Below are 18,361 nucleotides of genomic sequence, written 5' to 3' on the forward strand. Positions count from 1 at the left end.
AGTTCCAAAGTGTTTTTTGGAGTGTGTATCACTGGCCATCCCATCATTAACCGTAGTCCTTATCTACTTATTTACATGATTGCCTATGAGAGCATTAAATCACCCACCCTTCTGTTTAAAATGTTTTTGACCCTTTGCTGAAAGTAAAAGTTTCATGAAGTGGTTGTTAGCAGTTAGTGAGCGGTTGAATTGGGAGGGGGGGCGGAGGTCATAACTCAAAACAGCAAATTTAATAGAAGCAGTCTCCCATGCAGTGTTTCTCCATGTTTCCATAACTCCCTCCAGCTACTTGACTTTCTGTACAATGGCCTCTTGAACAATTTTTCCCATTCTTCATGGAAAATGCCACTGTCCTCTCCCCACTCAATTTTCAGTTCTGCTGACCGGCTATGGAGTTCCGATTGACATTCACTGCTCCCCGACTTCAGTGCAGGGACACCCCAGGTTGATCTGAACTTGGCCAGGACTCACAGAGCCCCGTTTGTCAATGCTCACAGCATCGTGTGTTCATAGTAGCTTCAGTGTCCGCATCCATTCCATACACTTCTCATTCATTCTGTGTTATCTTGGATGGGTGGCGAGGTCCGGTGATGGAGGAGTTGAGGATTCAGTCATTTTGATTATTAATGACTTGCATTGGAGGCAAGCGGAAAGGCCAGTTCCGGGTGATTCTCTCATCTTTCTGATTAAATCTTTCCTTACATTACTGATGGCTTTTTGTCAACTCATTTGCTGTGACTTAAATAAAATTAACTCATGCTTTGTTTCTAATACACTGTTGCTAAATATGGTCTGATTATCAAAGTGATGAGAGAATTATTTTCTATGAAAAAATGTGACTGTCCTTTTTCCTTAATTAAGGAAATAAAACTTAAAGTTTTTAAGACAGCTTTTGATTATCAGTGCTATTGGGGAGGATGGGCAGTTGGCGTCCTCATTAATCCCAAAGGTCAATGTTGTCTGATCTTTGTAAGCTCCTCCTTTACCTGGCATCTTACCAGAGGTTGAGCAAGGATTTAGGTGGATGTGCGCAGATCCTTCCGTTTCTCTGACTACTCTCTGGAAATAAGACTGGAAGTAGGAAATGGGAGAGAAATGGGATCCAGACTTGACCGCAAGCTGGATGTGCAGTTTGTTATGGGTGAAACTTTGATGGGAGAAAATTCTCATTATTTCTGAACGGCCCGTTTTCTGAATTTCACAGTGGTTAAGGAAACTCCCAGAATGTGTTTTCGGAAGGGAAAAAAAAAACTTTAGAAGAAGAAATTTACTTTCTAAAAGAACGTTTTCAAGATGAAGCTGTATTTTTTGGTCCTAGGAAAGTATGTGCTTATCATGGCTTTCAGAGAAAGCATCATACTTGTAATTTTTTTATGTTCTCAGAATTTTCAGATCCATTTCATGGTTTAGGGAATTTGTGATATACCAGTTCCTTTTTCCCAATATGGTTAATACATTTCTTTAAAATATCTTTTTTTTTTTTTGGAGCAAGGATCGACATGGCTAATTTTCTGCTTTTACTATGTGTATAGAAGGACAGTAGGAGCTACTGAGTACATAGAGAGCTATGCGGCCATGTTAGGACTGGTGCAGCAATAAAGCTACCCTTGCTGAGAAAACAAGACATGCTTAAAAAAGAAAAAAAAGACTTAGAGATGACTGATTAGAGGTGGGAAAGAATGAGGAGTGTAGGAAGATGGGGCCGTCATTTCAGCCAGCCAAAGAAGTTTGTAGAGCTTAGATTGTAGGCACCTCCAGACACGCTCTTTCTCTCCTTCCATAATTGGAGAAGATAACTCTTAAGCTTTGAAAGATCCCTGGTCCTACCAGACACCTCCTCTCTGTATGGTGTTTATTATGAGCCATGCCATGTCTGAAAAGTCCGAAGCTTTCCCTGTCTCTGGCTTTCTCTGTTAAAAATGTGTCTTTTTTCCTCCCCCTTCCCCATTTTTGCTTGCGTTTTCTCTGGCAGGTCAATGAGGTAAGCAAGACCCACGTGAATATCAGATACCAAGCTAACCCATCCATTGATATGACTAACCTCACCCGCATCCGTCACCGTGTCTGAGCACCCCGCTTTGTTGCCGTGTCACCCCCTCCTCCCCACATCGTCTGCTGAGCCAGGCTCTGTCTTGCTGTTGGCATCTAGTCTTGACCCAAGAGTAGGCATGGAATGTCACCCGCAGGACCAGTCCCCTGAGCTGTCAACACCAGATAACTCTTCTTCCCTTAATGCACTGATTCAAGAGAGCTGTGGGGAACCTTTTCCATGGCTGGGAGGAGAGCGCGGGAGAAGTAATTTGCTGTTCTGCATGTCTGTTTGCTGAGGCCTGAGGGGTGGGCCCGGCATCTGCCAGCCTGATAGTCTTGTGTATTCAGTTACGCAGCTCCTTCAAGCAAGCCTTCGGGAAGAAGAAGTCCCCCAAGTCAGCGTCCTCCCATTCAGACATTGAGGAGATGACGGATTCTTCTCTGCCTTCCTCACCGAAGCTACCACACAATGGATCCACGGGCTCCACTCCCCTGCTGCGAAACTCTCACTCCAATTCTCTGTAAGTCTGCCTGCTGGGGTCGCTCTGGTCATCTTTGGCCCCTGAGAGCTCTCTCCAACAGCAATGGCTAGGAGTCCTGCTACGCTCTCTCTGCTCTTTGGGGTCCTTTGTGTATTGCATTCCTGGGACTCTGCATGTTCTTTCCATGTTTCAGGACTGGAAAGTTTTTCGTTCTGCTGGCATTGGTGTGGATAATTAGCTGGCTGGTCTTGGGCAAGTGGTTTAAACTCTCTTTGTTTCCATTTCTCTCTCAAATTGGGACAGTGGTTGTCTCCTTATCCTGTCCTAAGGATTGAACAAATAAGTAGATGTGAAAAGCTGCAGCCGGTATGCTCTGTTGGGGGGACGATGGTATAAGTGTTGGCAGTTTGGGCTGAAATTCTGGTTCATTTGGGTGGCAGGGCTGAGAGAGACTACACTTTCCTTCTTGGATCAAAATTTAGTGTTGATTCTTTCTCTAAGGTCAGCAAAAGCTAGAAGTTTAAAAAATAGAGTGATTCAGTGACCATTCTCTTTACCAATATGTTGTAGCATGATTCAACACCCTGAGCTCTCCCAGTTGATTGTAAATGAGTCAGTTTGTACAGAGCTCTTTGGGAACACAGCTGGTTGAGTGAGACAGGCGATTGCTCACTTGGCCTTGGCTTAGGTGCCGTTCCCCTTGACACAGAGTTACATAGAAAGGAAGAATCATCTGCTCTTGCCCAGACAAGCACCCATGGTTTCTACTGAGCACCCACTCATCATCGTTCCATCAGTGCGCAGGGAGACACTTCTGTGTCCCATCTCAAAACATGAGGCCCAGACTCTGGGGGCAAGAAGCTTGGTCAGGAATGGCTTGGGACAGACAGGCGGGGACCCGGGTATCTGCTCAGAAGGCGGCTCAGCTGACTCCCTGCAGCAGCAAGAGAGATTGCCCTTGCCCCACAGGACTAAGTTCCCTCAGAGCCCTTGGTGTCACCAGGCAAGAAATGGAAGAAGAACTGGCACGCAAGCGGGCTGCAAGGGCAGTGCCCATGAGACGAGACAGTGCCTGGGAGAAGCGGACCACTGCCGTTGGGGTCAGATCAGCCAGTGAGCTAGGGGTTGTGGGTGGGGAGTAGACACCTGAGTGAGGTGGTGGACACCTCAGTTTCCTCACTGGTGAAAGAGGGATGAGTTCCATCTCCGTCACTGGATTCTCTTGAGCGGGGGAGTCAGATCCCTTGCATGCAGGGCCACCTCCTTCCTGTCTCAGGAGGCCAGGGCTGTGGGGCCACCCCCAAGCCCACTCAGCCAGCCAGCCTGCCCACAGAAGACAGAGGCCTGCACCAGCATCCCAAGTCCAGCTCACCCAGACGGGTACAGGAAAGGCAGGTGAGAGGGTGAGCCAGGACTAGCCCATCGCCTGCTCGGACCACACGGAAGACAGGCAGTGGGAATGAGGAGGCAGAGTTTAGGGCCCAGACTTTTATTTATGAACCCACCCTCCAGTGAAGAATGGTCTCCATTTTACATAAATCAGCGGCTGCTCTTCTCTTGGTGGGGGGTGCCCTGGCAAGAAGGTGGGGACGGGCACTTCCATTCTGTGCAAAGGTGTAAGCCCAGGCAGCACGGAGGGTTGGACCGTGGCTCCTGCCCAGCACCCTGTGTGCCAGCATACGGGTTAAACCAGTTCTCTGGAGCACGGTCCCGTCTGCCCTGCAGGGTGCCCAGGAGGCGCATAAAGGGCCAGCTGCCCATGGCTCACCTGCCATCATCCCGGTCCAGTTGTTTCCTGAGCAGGAGAATAGGAGAGCCCTCATCTGTTCTTTGTGGGTTGATACGGACTTCTCATATGTCAGCCTGTGTGAGCAGGACACTGTTTGAGATGGTTCTGGAGACACCAAAGAGGATGTTACCCAATTCCCACCGCTGGGGATTAGGGCTCGTGGGGACATGACCACGTGGAGCTGATTCCACTCCTGGGGTCTGCTCTGTGCCAGGCGCCATTCTTGGCTCCAGCGACAGCAGTGTATAAGAGAGTCAAGTCCCCACTCCATTGTAGACCCCATGTGTCAGGGGGCGAGACGGTTGTCAAACATGGAAAGCTGGATAAATGAGAAGAATCTGACAGTGCGAAGGGTTCATGCTGGGAATTGAAACAGTGTGTTGGGATGCAGAGGACCTTGACCGCAGCTGCAGACAGGGTGGCCTGGAAAGGCCCCTCTGAGGAGGTGATGTTTCAGCCAAGACCTGTGTGCCAGGAGGGATCCCTGGTTAGTTCTTATTGGTAACGCTTTGACAGACTCAGTCCCAAAGTCAGAGGCTTCACCCGTGGCTATCGATCGCTGCTTCCCTCCAGACCTAACACGGACATCCGTCTTGAGCAGGCGGCCTGCCACGTGGCGATGCTGGCACCCAGGCTCCGCCTGTCCTATGGGCCCGTGTCCTCTGTGTGTCCAGCCCCAGGCAGGGAGGGAACAGTGTGGGAATCCTGCAGGCAGCCAGGGTGCACCGGGCCTCTTCCCACTGACCACTGAGCAGGGCTTACAACCTGGGAGGGGAGAAGTGAAATAAGTGTGCCCCGTGGGGTGGGGGTGGGGGCCCTCAGTGAACACGTAGCTGACTCTGCCTCCCAGCCAGCAGGGCAGCTTTCCTGGTGGGACCCGGAGCCAGGCCTGGTGTGTCTGAGAAAGCTGGGTACGGCCAGCGTGGCTGCCGCATCGTGGGCATGTGGAAAGTCGTGGGGAGGAGGCAGCACCAGTCTAGAACATGTGAGGCTTTGAAGCTGTAGGTGAGTTTGCGTCTGATTTCCTGTGTGTTGCGGAGGCCTTGGAGAGTTTTCAGCAGGAACGTGAGATTGTCTGAATTAACATCTCACAAGTGGAGTGTGAGGAGGGAGACCGCAGCAGAGGCTGACAACACGCTCCCCTCGCTGCCCAGCCCCCGCCACCCCCCAGTGCTCTGGCCTGTTTCCTGCTGTTTGAACTCGCCACTCATGGTCACCACCCCTGGGCCTTTGCCCTTTCTGTGCCCTCTGCCTGGCACAGGCGGCTCAGTGTTACCCTATCAGCAAGGCCCGGCCTAGGCACCTCGTGTGAAACCACACCCACCACCAGCCAGCACTCCCAACAGTCCCCTTCACCGTTGCAGATATCACCCCCTGTTACGGAGCATCTCCTTGGTTATCTCTTCTTTGCCCCAATTCTCCAGTCTCCAGGTGAAGCTCCATGTAGTTAGGTACCCTGTTGGTTTTGCGGGCATTCAGATATTAGGTGGAATGAGTAATTGATGCTAATGGTGAGTCCTGGGTGGACTTAGGATATATTCCGAAAGGAAAGCTGATAGCACCCGGCGATGGGGCATGTGAAGGGAAGAGAAGAAATGTTGAATATTCCTAGATTTGCAACTTGAGGACTTGGGGATGTGGAGGTATTGTTTCTGGGATGAGTGGGAGACACACACTGGGCCAGGAGGGGACCAGGAGCTGTGGTTTGACCGTGTGAGGTGTGAGATGCCCAGGAGACATCCTGTGGAAATGCCAACCAGCCTAAAGTTCCTAAAGGTTGAGATTTGGGAAACATGAGCTCACAGGTGGTTCAAAAGCTGGGAAACTGGAGGGATCCTCTAAGGAACTGAATAGACATGGAGGAGAGACAGAGGGATAAGGACTGAGTTCTGGGACTCTCTGATATTTGACGTTCAGGAAGAGAAAGTAGAGCAGCCAGGGAGGTGAGTGGAAACCCAGGGGCAGACAGAAGAGTCCATTTGGAGGAGGGAGGAATAACTGGGCCAGAAGCTGCTAGGCGGCCAAGTGCGTTGAGGCGAGGGTGGCAGCCATGCACTCAGCCTGTGGGGCTCCTAGAGCCCAGAGCCAGAGCGCTCCCTCCAAACCCAAACCACTTTCCCCAGAGGGACCGGGTGGGGCCCACTCTTGGCTCGGTAGCTGTTTCCTGACATTCCACAGCATCCGCGCACACTGGAGATGTTTGTTTTGGGTCTGGTTTTCCAAAGGGTGGGCAGAGAGCAAATGGTTCTTTCCAGCCTTGAAGGGTTTGTAAGAATGTGCAGATCTAGACATGAGAGGGCGTTCAAAGAAGATACCAAAGGCAGAGGAGTCAGAGCTCGGAAAAGTTCCTACAACGTGGGCGGAAGGAATGGCCATGTGGGAAGGCAGCGCTTCCCACACTCGGGATGTGTTAAATTAGGTATGCCCCCAACCCTGCTTCCTGGGCAAGATGGCAGGAATATGGTGGCATTAAGTGTTAGGGGCAGAGTAGGAAAAATTAATATCAAGTTGCTTCAGTAAGCAGTTCACGGAGGGGACGAGCGTGTGTTGAGTGCCTGCAGGATATAGTTCTAGAGCATGGCCCTGGGGTTAAGCAGACCCACCAGATATCTTTGTGCTTCTCACGTCTTTAATAGGCATGTCAATTGCTTTATGCCTCAGTCTCCCTCTTCTTAAAACGGAAATAACTGTAGCACCTCTTCCTGAAGTTGGTAGTATCCATAGTACATTAAATAGTACGCTGCAGATGCCCAGTGCGGTGGTCCATGCATTCAGTAGCTGTTACGTGGGGGTCAGTGTGATCAGATGCAACAGACGAGAATCCTGGTCCTAGAGGAGTCAGCAGTCATGTAGGGAGCGATTATCGATGACACAGCAGAAGTCTAGGGGAGGCGGGAACCAGGGGGAACATCTGGCGTGGGCAGTTGGCACAGGGACTGACTCTTAGTTGGGGCTCATTTTCAGCAGCATCTCTGAGCTGTAGGGCACCCCTCCTGGGCAGCCTTGCCATGCTGTGTTTCTGAAAAGTGACCTATTTGGGGGTGGTGGAGGGGGGTTCATGGGGCGGCCTTGAATTCTTGGTAGGGTTACTCGTAACAGACTTTCTTCCTTTGTAAAGTTATTGTTTGGCCAAGCTTCACAGAGTAATGCATGTGATAAATTCCACAAAGCGGGTGCCAAGGAAATGTTGTCTCTCTTTGCTGAGAAAGCTTTCTGGGGAAAAGCACAGACCATGTGAAGGAGACTGGAGCAAAATGCCTTGCCATGTGACAGACAGACAGTGTGAACCAAAGCCGATTGTTCTTTGCAATGACCTGGAATCTTCAAGTTTGGATGAGACAGGGTTTGGCTAAGACCAGAGTGTCACAGTGGAATTTTGTTCAGACTTTACACTCCATTTAAACCAGGAAACCATAGTCCTCTCTCAAGAATGAAGCAGTTTTTCCAAGATCCCCTTGAAAACCTCCCAAACCAAAAAAATATATGTATATTATATATATGTGACTATATAGTTAAACCCCACAGACCACAGTCACAGAGAGCTGGGAGAGGGTGGCAGTGGGCGGAGGGGGAGGATATGATTTCTAAAGACATTACCGTCTCTCTAGCCCAAATCTGTCTTAGTCCTAAATCTGTGGGCCCCAAATCTGTTTCTCACAGGTATGAAATGGGAATAATTAGGAGATTTTCAAGGGTCTGTTGGAGGTCTCCGAAGATTTTTGAAGTGAAGTTTTATTGGCTGCTGACAACTTTTTAAAAAGAGGTGGTTTTGTATCTCTCAAAACAGTTCAGGGTGCAGGTCAAGAAAACAACCACAAAAAGATTTGCCTGTTCAGGTGTTAAATTTTTCTTCTAGTCCTTTCGGTCCCCCAAATACAACTGTGTCTCTTTTAACAGTGATCACGGGCCTCCTGTTTGGCAGTTAACATGTCCAGTCTCTCTCCTGGTTTCACAGGTCAGGTTTGGTTTGACCTCACATCCAGTGCTTGGGTCCTGGAGAGAGGGCTCGCATGATTATTTCTGCAGACCACATGCTCACCATGTCATTCAGAGATAATCAGCTTCAGCTTTGTGACTTTCTGAACTTGGGCTTTTTTTTTTTTTTTTTCTTTCTTTCTTTTTTCTGTTTTCGGTCCAAGAAATGTCCAAGCTTGCTCTTCTGGATCACCCTGCACCTCAGCTCCTATCATTGAAATCAACAGAACCTTTTCTAAATTGAACTGTCTTTTCTAACACTGCAATTCATCACTACTCTTATGATCTCCCAGTTTGTGCTGATTTGCCAGGTAGCAGAAGGACAGACCTCAGTAATCAAATAAGGAACCCAGTCTGGAAGCACCACCTCTTAAAACAGGGACTCACGGGGTCCCACAGTCCCCTGATCTGGTGTCCAGCCGGGGTAGGACTGCTCACCACTGTGTTTCAAATAAAATTTTGGTTTTCATGTCATACCATCCTCTCTGCTAATGACCTGAGATGTTTTTTCTTCCTTGCCATGGGCTTATTAAGCAGTGTCGGGTGGGGGAATGAAAGAATGTTTCTCTCTCTGAACACCTTTAAAGGAATGGGCTTTAGAACATGACCAGAGACAGACTAACATCGCCCACCTGTATCTGTCGGTTTTTTCCCCTTTTTGGCAAATAAAAATCACCCTCAGCTATCTGCGCCTGGAGGGTCTAATCTTTAAAATAGACAGGGGACCTTGTTTCTCTGAGGAGGTTTTGATATCAAGGGCTATATAGTGTCATTGTAGGGGCCCAGCTTGTGTATACTTCACAGAGGGTGTCAAAGTCCCAAGTTACTGTTCTCTTTGGCTGGCTTCTGTTTATCCCTGAATCTCTGGAATTTGGCTAAAGGGCATACCATTCAGATTGCCAGAACTCTGCAAACAGTGTAGAGAAGCAATGAAGTCTGTGAATTTCAGGTGCTCTTGCTATTGTCACTTCCAGGAAGCTTCCCTCATAGCTCAGCTGGTAAAGAATCCACCTGCAATGCAGGAGACCCCAGTTCAATTCCTGGGTAGGGAAGATCTGCTGGAGAAGGGATAGGCTACCCACTCCAGTATTCTTGGGCTTCCCTTTTGGCTCAACTGGTAAAGAATCCGCCTGCAATGCGGGAGACCCCAGTTCGATCCCTGGGTTGGGAAGATCCCCTGGAGAAGGGAAAGGCTACCCACTCCGCTATTTGGCCTGGAGAATTCCATGGACTGTATAGGCCATGGGGTTGCAAAGAGTTGGACACAGCTGAGCAACTTGCACTTGCACTTTCACTTCCGGGAAGCACCAGGGAGTTGGATATACGGGGTCCTTTGCCGTCTGAGCCACCAGGGAAGCCCCTTTTATATAGGATTACTCCTGAACAAACCTGATGATGTAGTGGCCGGGGGCAACTCAGAGGAGCTGCACTCAGAGCTACCTTGGTCAGCAACACTTCTCTTTCCCTAGCATTTCGGAGTGCATGGACAGCGAAGCTGAGACGGTCATGCAGCTCCGAAACGAACTGAGAGACAAGGAGATGAAGCTGACCGACATCCGCCTGGAAGCCCTCAGCTCTGCTCACCAGCTGGACCAGCTGCGGGAGGCCATGAACAGGATGCAGGTGAGCCCCAGGCTGCAGGGGAGGAGCTGTTCCTGCCACGCTCCCGCCCCCCGCGGGACAGCCTTCTGCACTTCCGGGTTGGACCCTTCGCCCAAGGCTCAGCCTGACGCCTCTTCCTGCGCCAAGCCCTTTCGAGTCCTGCAGCTGGGAGTGTTAGTGCGGTGCCCTCTTCTGAATCCCTATAGATTTGTTCTGTCCCCAGCTCCTCTCACCTTCTGATGCAGACTGAAGGCATCTGCGTCTTCTGAGCTATTCTCTTTTGAGTCCCTTCCTCTGGATGTGTGAGCACCAGTTCTTAACACACAGAAGGTCCTTCACAAATACAGAGTAAAAGACCCCTGTGGGTTCTACCAAATCGGACCTCAACTGGAGAGCAGTGTTTCCCAAAGGAGGTTCCATGGAACACTCATTCCACAAGAGGCTGTGTGAAAAGAAAGCTCCTTGATCAAATTTGTTTGAGAGATACTGCATGCTCTGTGCGCCTCTCAGATTTAAAATGCGTACCAGCTCGTTAAAGGCTCTGAGATATCAAGTCCTGCAGTAAAGGCCTGGGTTGAGAAACCCAGAGGTTTTCAGACTTCTTAGATATGAATTCTTCCACCTACCACCCCTACTCTGGGAAAGATTTCTGAGGCCTTTGTCAAAGAAGGCCAGCTCTCAGACCTTCCCCTGCCAGAGAGGCCTTCTGTATACAGCAAAGGAACCACGTTGAACAATGTCTCTGAGAGTGTAACTTTACCTCGGCCAGGATGCACATTTGATCCCTGCAGGGAACTTTCAAATTCCTTCTCCAGAAAAGGCTTGGTCACAGTATATCCGCCCAGTGAGTGAGTTTCTGCCTTCCCCTTTACAGAGTGAAATAGAGAAGCTGAAGGCTGAGAATGACCGGCTGAAGTCAGAGTCTCAAGGCAGTGGCTGCAGCCGGGCGCCCTCCCAGGTGTCCCTGTCCGCCTCCCCCAGGCAGTCCCTGGGGCTCTCCCAGCACAGCCTGAATCTCGCCGAGTCCAGCAGCCTGGGTGAGTGGGGTCACAGGGCCTGCAGTTGGCCCTCTGGTCTCTAAGCAGGAGCCCCAAGATGAGCAGATCAGCAGATCCAATGGAGAAGCAGAGGCGTGTGTGCACTTAGGGTGTGTGTCTGTGTGTATGTGGGTGTGCGTCCGCTACCAACATGAGCCCAGCCGTTAGACTGCTGTCATGCTTTGCTCCAGTGCCCCAAGATCGCCAAGCCATGAGCTTGGATCCCCTCGCCCACCATGCTGAGTTGTGTTTGATCCATTCTCAGAGGCTGACCTGCGAGCTGTATGCTGCCTACCACCCCCTCGTGGTAAACGGTCCCACTTGGGATGACGGCTTGGTTTATGACCTTCCTGCCTTGGGGCTGGATTCTAGGCTGGCTGGATAATTAGCGAGCACCATCTAGGTTTTCTTTGTAAGCCTACCGAGGCTGACGCTTTTGATTTCTTATCCATGAGGCTGCTCTTGCTATCGTTCTGGTTGAGTCTCCCTCGCACTTCCATTCAGCAAGGTGCATCAGCCCGCTGGCTCCTCGGTTGGCCCGCTGTTGGTTCTGTGGTTGCACTCTCCATGCTGCCCCCTCCCCTGCCCCCGCCCCCACCCTGTGGCCCCTGCACGGCGACACCCGGTCTGTCCTGCTGCTGTGCCGACCAGCAGCGGGGGTGTCAGGAGGCCGGCTTTGCTGTCCCATGTGCCTAAGGCTGTCGATGTTTTCCATTCGCAGACATGTTGCTGGATGACGCTGGTGAATGCTCGGCTCGGAAGGAAGGAGGCAGGCATGTTAAGATAGTTGTCAGCTTTCAGGAGGAAATGAAGTGGAAGGAGGTTAGTTGGATCCCTTACCCTGCTCAGCCTGCCCCTTCCCCAGGTAGAACTGCCTAGCGTAGTGATTCCATCATCACACCCATCATCTCGGAGCCTGGGTGACTTAGAAATAGTACTAACGCTTTCCCTAACTAACCCTAAATCCCCAGCAGCATTTTGATACCACAAACGTGAACAATCGGCCCTTCCCTATCTCTTGTGTTTGGAAACTCTATAAAGAGTCCTTAAAATTGGTCCAGGTTGCCCCACTTTCAAGTATCTAACTAAACATTAACATCAATCAGAAACGGCTTGTCCGAATTTAGTATGTTCCCAAAACTCTTCAAAGGCAGCTAAGCACATTTATTTAGCACAGAAGGTACAGAAATAAGCTGACCAAATTCAGCTGACCAAGAGCACCAGTTTTATCCAGTCGTCAGAGGTTGCTGACCAAGTAGACCCTGGGAGACAGAGGTGGCCAAGCCCAGGAGCGTACAGGTGCTGGCAGTGGAGATGGTAGGACATCCTGATTTGCTGAAGCTGGGGCATCCGAGTGTTATGTTCTCTTCCAGGGTCCAGAGGTCATAACCTCATCAGACTGTTTTAGGGTGGGGGGCAGGGGTTGATAATCAAAGTTGATTTTTAGTCATTGATTAAATCCAAATGATGCTGAGAATGACCACCTCTCCCATAAGTAAGAGGCCTCATGAGCCTCTAATGTAAGTCCCTTGAAGTTTTTGCTTGCTTATTATTTCTGAGTATTTTAGCCAACATGCTATTAAAGGCTCTGAGATCTTGGGAGCCCAAAGTGGCCATCAGAACACAGCGTCTCTAGCCAGACTTCTCTGCCAGAGGATTCCACATGTGGGTGGCCATCTAGCCTCACTGAAGAGGGGAGCTGCTAGGGGTCTGAGCATCATCTAGTTTAGAAAGATCCAATAAATAACTCCATTTTCAGAGCTTGGCTGGTAGAGCGATAGATTACCAAAGGGGAAGTCATTCTTATAATTTATGATACCTGTGAATGCCTTTTATTCTAATGATCATCAACACAAACAGATCTAACACTTTATAAAACTTTGTCCCTTTCCAAAATGGTGTTGTTCTGGATCACCACAACATCTAGATGAGGTTGGCTGCCCAGATTTTGTCATCTCCACTTTACAATTGACAAACCCAGGACCCCAGCATCACTTACCTAAGGCAAGTGGTGGGGCCAGATCATCGCACTGCAAGACAGGTGCTTTCTTCTCTGCTGATGTTGCTCAGCTGGCAAATACACCCCCAGCTCTCCCCACTTCTCTCTACCCTCCTAATTATATATTCTTATCAGCATGTCAGGTATTTTAAAACCAAACAGAAAAGAATGTTCTACTGGTTTCCTTTAGTCAGTGTGATCAGTTAGCCCCTACTATGCAGAGCTCTGTGGGCAGCGAGGCAAATGAAGTAGAAAAATATTATTTTTGTGTGTGAACTTCTGGGAGTCTTACTGGTTTTCAGAACTGAGCATGTTTAAAATTTTAACTAGAAGAAAAGAAATCAATATCATTAAAAAATAGAAGAAAAGAAAAAAATCCCAAAGGAATTTAAGATCTAACAAGGAGACAAACTTGATAGACAAATAAGACAAATGCCTCAAAATAAACAAGCACAGACTATATCATCATATAAGTTGTGTACAGAACTACTGAAGCAGTGTGACTGCTGAGCCTGGTGTGTTAATCATTGAAGGCTTCCTGGAAGAGGTGAGTTCATAAGCAAAATTTGGAAAGGGAGAGATGGCAGAAAGGAGAGAAGAGAGTATTCCCCACAGGGGATACGTGATCGACATCCATATGAGGTACACGTTCAGTAAAAGGTTCTAGATTCTAGAAAGGAGACCCTCTCTTCCTGACCCCTGGGTTGTGATAGAGGAGGAAAGTGTTTAAGACAGTTGCATTAGGTCCAAGTCACATCTGGTGTTAAAGCAAATAGGAACTGTGAGCCCCTCTCAAGCCACTGGTGGCGTTCTAAGACAATCCGAGTCCTCTGCTAGCCTGAGTCAGAAAGGATCCACCTGTTTTTCACCTGTGGCCATCTCACCCTTAGGATTCCAGACCACACCTCTTCCTCATCGGCTGCATTGGAGTCAGTGGCAAGACGAAGTGGGACGTGCTTGATGGGGTGGTTAGACGGCTCTTCAAAGTAAGTTCTTCGTGGAGACAGCCATCCAAGTGAGGGCCTGGGCCTCAGGAAAGGAAAGGGTGGTTTGTTTCCTGAACCTGGTCATTTCTTGGGCTGTGTCCCCTCTCCCACATTCTTCCGTTGCTGGGACTTATGCCTGGTTGTCAAGGGAACAGAAGGAGGATGCTAAGTACAGACTGGTGACAGGACCAACAGACGAGAACGTCTGCCCTTTGCAGAGGTTGGCCAGCCAGCGAGGGGCGTTTCGCCAGCCCTGAACCGTTGCACGAGCCTCTCAAAGTGAACTGCTAATGGCCACGTTCTGTCTTCACCTTAGAACGGCCTGTTGGATGCGTCTTGCACCGTGTGTTCTGGGGCTGGGGCCAAGACATCACATTTCCACCCTTCATTTTGGTGAGGGGATCTGATCCACCTTGCCCAGGGTCCTGTGCCAACATTTCGGAGTCTGTGATTTGTGCTGTGTGTGACACTGACTTCTGACCCAGAGCTAGTGTCAAGGTTGTTGGCACAGTTACTTTTCTGTTCGTTCTAATCACATCATTGGAGTGGGTGTTCGCCAAAGGAGAAATAACTAATGAGCATCTAGGTGAACCTTGATGTATTGGTGATCTGAAAGCGCTTTTAGTACATTTTTTGGGCTATTGCCCTAAAGTAGGTCAGTGACCAGAGTGTTCATTCATCACATCCCCGAGTATTAATAATAGCCCACATTTTTTCTGTGTCAGAGACCATATTGGTCTGGTTGTTGGTCTGATTTCGAAATCTGACTTTTAACCTAGTATGCTCTAGTTTCCCAGCATCTAGACTGAGGTGGCTTCACACAGAGAAAGTTGTGTCCTTGGACTCAAGCTTGCTTCCCATTTTGGCAGACCAGTCTGCAGAAGTGGGACGGGGTAAAAGGGTGGAAATGGCTTAGGGCAGACCAAGCCTGCTGCCCCGGCCGGAACCTTGTCTCTGTTCATGGGCAGTTGGGACATCCTCGGATTAAAATGACCACAGATCAGGCTGAAAAGAGCCAGGGAGGTGTCACAGGTGAGAAGTGAGACCATTAAAGGCAGCAGCTTGTTATCAGGATTCCATCTCAGTTGTTTGGCTACCACAGAGCCTGTGGACTTTGTTCCAAGGTCACTGACCTAAAACCTCTCAATCACTCATCTAATTTGGAACACTTTCCAAATTAAACACATGTTTGTTTATGTAAAACTCTAGAGCTGCTTTTTTTTTTAGCAGCCCGGAGTTTTGTTCCCTTTGTCATTTAGTATGGCCCTTGACCTGAGCCAAAAGAAGGGACTGGTGGAGAGATTTCTTATCAGAATTTTCATGCATTTCATGCACTTCTTCATGCATTTTCCAGCCCCATTCACAGGCCCCAGTGTCTTTAAAACTTCAGCTGAACTTAGAGGAAAGGCACCATAGCTTCTCTGCTTGGTTTATCCAGACTACACGTTCACCATCTTGTGAGAGTTTGCCACCCTCCCATCACTAACCACATAAATCTGTGCTTTAGGGGGCCTGTGATATGAGGACACCGCCCCCTCCATTGAAAGTCAGCTCTTCTGCCCCCCATTCCATAGGTCAGTTTCAACTCAGGCATCAGCTGGGGAAGAGGAGAAAATGATCATAAATCACCCAATGAAACCGTGAGTCTTCCACAGATTTTTTCCCCACATCTTTAACGGGGTCTTTATTTGATTTTTTCCAGGAGTACATCATTCACATTGACCCAGTGAGTCAGCTGGGGCTGAACTCTGACAGTGTCCTTGGCTACAGCATCGGGGACGTCAAGCGCAGCAACACCTCCGAGACCCCCGAACTGCTTCCCTGCGGCTACCTGGTGGGGGAGAACACGACCATCTCCGTGGCGGTCAAAGGTAATCCGGCCACGTGCAGGAGGGGAGATTCCAGAATTGCATTGTTTGTTCTGTGACTTGGCACAGGAACCAGTGGCCAGGATTTCATTTGTGTGTGTGAATGTGGGTTGTATTTTTTTTTCCCTCTGCCACCACAGTTACACTTACCTAAGCAACAGTCTTCAGCATTTTCAACTACCATTGGAAACAAACAATTTTAGTTTATTGCTGAAATTACATAACAAGAGGTCCCATTAGCCTTATGACTCTGACATAATGGAATCTTAATGTTGAAATGGGGCTCTGCTGATACCTGTGAGTTACTCTTGCTGGCAAGCCTTGGACACGGTCCTGCTCTACAGATGGGAGAGGCCACAGGGCACTGTGGCCAGGGAGGAGTCACTCAGAAAACCCCAAGAAGCGCTGACGCTCCTGCCCACGCAAGATGCTACTCAACCCTCTGATTGCCTCATCACCCAGAGAGGCTACACCTCAGGCCAAACTGTATTCTCTGGAACTTTAGACTCACAGAGTATGTGGGGGGAAAAATTTCATGGCCAAATAATCATTATTCCCATCTGAGTTTGGGGGTGGTGAACAGGCATATGGGTTCTCTAAAACCTCTGTCCTTTAATGTCCTGGGGCTTCCCTGGTGGCTGAGACAGTAAAGAATCCGCCTGCAATGGAGGAGACCCAGGTTCTATCCGTGGGTTGGGAAGATCCCCTGGAGAAGGAAATGGCTATCCACTCCAGTATTCTTGCCTGGAAAATTCCATGGACAGAAGAGCCTGGTAGGCTACAGTCCATGGGGCTACAAGGAGTTGGACATGACTGACTAACACTTACCACTTTAATGTCCTGATTCTTAACTGTTAAAAAGGCTGAATGATCCAATCTTATACAAATGCATATGACTGCAAAACCCCTTTTTCCTATATTTTATGAACCACCTAAAGAAGAGATTGCTAAACACTGTTCTAAGCTCAACCTTCACAGCATCTTATATCTTCCCCAGAAGGTACTGATTTTGACTGTAGTTTGGGGGCTGTTTGATGCAAACTTTGTCTCCTGGTTGGGAGGTTTTCCGAAAGCACCCAGCATTCTTCATCAGTAGGAAGGAAGGTCTTGCTTCTCTGATGACAAGCAGCAGGTTCCTGTTTGAGCCACATACACAGCCTTATTTGTTAGCATTCATTCCACAATTGTGGCCTTGGGCTGCAGGTGACAGAAACCTACTCAAAAACTAGCTTTAGCCAAAAGGAAACACACAGGCTCAGGTACTTGGAAAATCCAAGCATGGACTTCAAGCACAGGTGGAACCAGGAGCTCCAGCAATGCCGTCAGGACCAGGCTTACCTCAGCTTTGCTTATTTATTGAATTTTCTGCACCTGGCTGATCAATGGCCCTGACTCATCCTTCTAAACTTAGGAAGCTTTTAAAAGAGGACAAGTGTAACAGGAAATTCTTAGGGGTGATTCTGGCCTGTGTGTGCAAGCTAAGTCGCTTAGTCATGTCTAACTCTTTGCAATCCCATGAACTGTAACCCACCAGGCTCCTCTGTCCGTGGCATTCTCCAGGCAAGAACACTGTAGTGGGTAGTCATGCCCTCCTCCAGGGGATCTTCCCAACCCAGTAATTGAAACTGCTTCTCTTAACATCTCCTGCATTGGCAGGCAGATTCCTTACCACTAGCACTACCCGGGATTCTGGCCCACTGTGAATCAAATACTCATCACATTACCAAACCAGTCACAGGGACCAGGGAGAGGCTTTGGCTCAGCCTGGCCACACACCCAGCTTTGGTAGATGCAGGTGCTGGTCAGCTCTGCTTGGACAGCTGGAATGAACTCCCTACAAGAGCCCCACTGCAAGGAGAGAAGGGAGGGCTGCCAAGCACACCCTAACAACAGCTGTCCACCCCGAGAACCCTTTAAGGAAAGCCTGATACGCCATGACCTTAAATTGCCTTTCATCCACGCTGGCGAGCAGGTGAACACTGGAAATGCTGACAGGTAAAAGGAGTGACCCATTACTTAGATCAGACCAAACAGTGGCAGGATTATCTGCCTCCCATCCAGGCCACCCCACCGTGGAGTTGCAGGTGGTGCTGCTCTCAGCACATGAGGTTGTTTCAGCATCTCCAGGGGTGAGCTCGGGCTTGTTTTTAAGTGATACCTGACTCTTCTGTGTTTCCCTGTAGTGCCTGACACTTAGGCCTTCAAGGCACTAAAAACCACCAAAGGATTTGAGCTGAAAGAGATCCATGAGCTGCAGATGATTCACCTCAGTGGTACTGGGGCAAGGGCTGTGGCTTTATGTGCTCTGAAGTGAGTTCGTCTGCAAAGTACTCCTTCCCTTGGAGTTTATGGCAAGAGGCTGAAACAGCACTGAAGAGCAGAGAGAGGGGTTTCAGTGTGTTTTAATCCCTGCCCTGTGTTGTTGTTAAGTTTAGACAGGAGACCCCACCCCTTCCCCCATACTTTGCATCAAGCTTTGAGCCAGTGTAGGCGCTATTGAGACCAGTTTTAGGAAGGTTTTAGACCTGTACCCAGATGTCATTGGGGATCCTTCATCAGGGTGATTTGTTTTTTGTTTTGTCTCTAAGTTGT

General features: G+C 49.1%; 1 protein-coding gene and 1 long non-coding RNA gene across 33 annotated transcripts in view; one reads left to right on the forward strand and one right to left on the reverse strand.

Moving 5' to 3' along the window:
• The window catches only part of NAV2 (neuron navigator 2), a 423,563-nt gene that overhangs the window by 385,392 nt on the left and 19,810 nt on the right, over positions 1–18,361 (forward strand). For 31 of the 32 annotated variants that reach the window (XM_086385216.1, XM_086385183.1, XM_086385186.1 and 28 more), the window contains 6 exons: positions 2,380–2,552; positions 9,747–9,900; positions 10,754–10,916; positions 11,638–11,738; positions 13,806–13,901; positions 15,604–15,772. In XM_086385216.1, coding sequence (XP_086241342.1) covers positions 2,380–2,552; positions 9,747–9,900; positions 10,754–10,916; positions 11,638–11,738; positions 13,806–13,901; positions 15,604–15,772 — 856 coding nt within the window. The remainder of the gene's footprint in view (positions 1–2,379; positions 2,553–9,746; positions 9,901–10,753; positions 10,917–11,637; positions 11,739–13,805; positions 13,902–15,603; positions 15,773–18,361) is intronic. The other variant, XR_015157994.1, reaches the window with a different exon arrangement.
• LOC147342433 (uncharacterized) lies at positions 8,355–9,799 on the reverse strand. The gene is made up of 3 exons (XR_015157996.1): positions 9,667–9,799; positions 9,166–9,288; positions 8,355–8,485 (listed from the first exon to the last, which is right to left on the reverse strand). It is a non-coding gene; the product is annotated as an uncharacterized LOC147342433 (long non-coding RNA).

The sequence above is a fragment of the Bos grunniens genome, chromosome 29, assembly GCF_055505025.1.
Source record: "Bos grunniens cultivar Pamir isolate PY7600 chromosome 29, Bosgru_T2T1.0, whole genome shotgun sequence".
Lineage (NCBI taxonomy): Eukaryota > Metazoa > Chordata > Mammalia > Artiodactyla > Bovidae > Bos > Bos grunniens.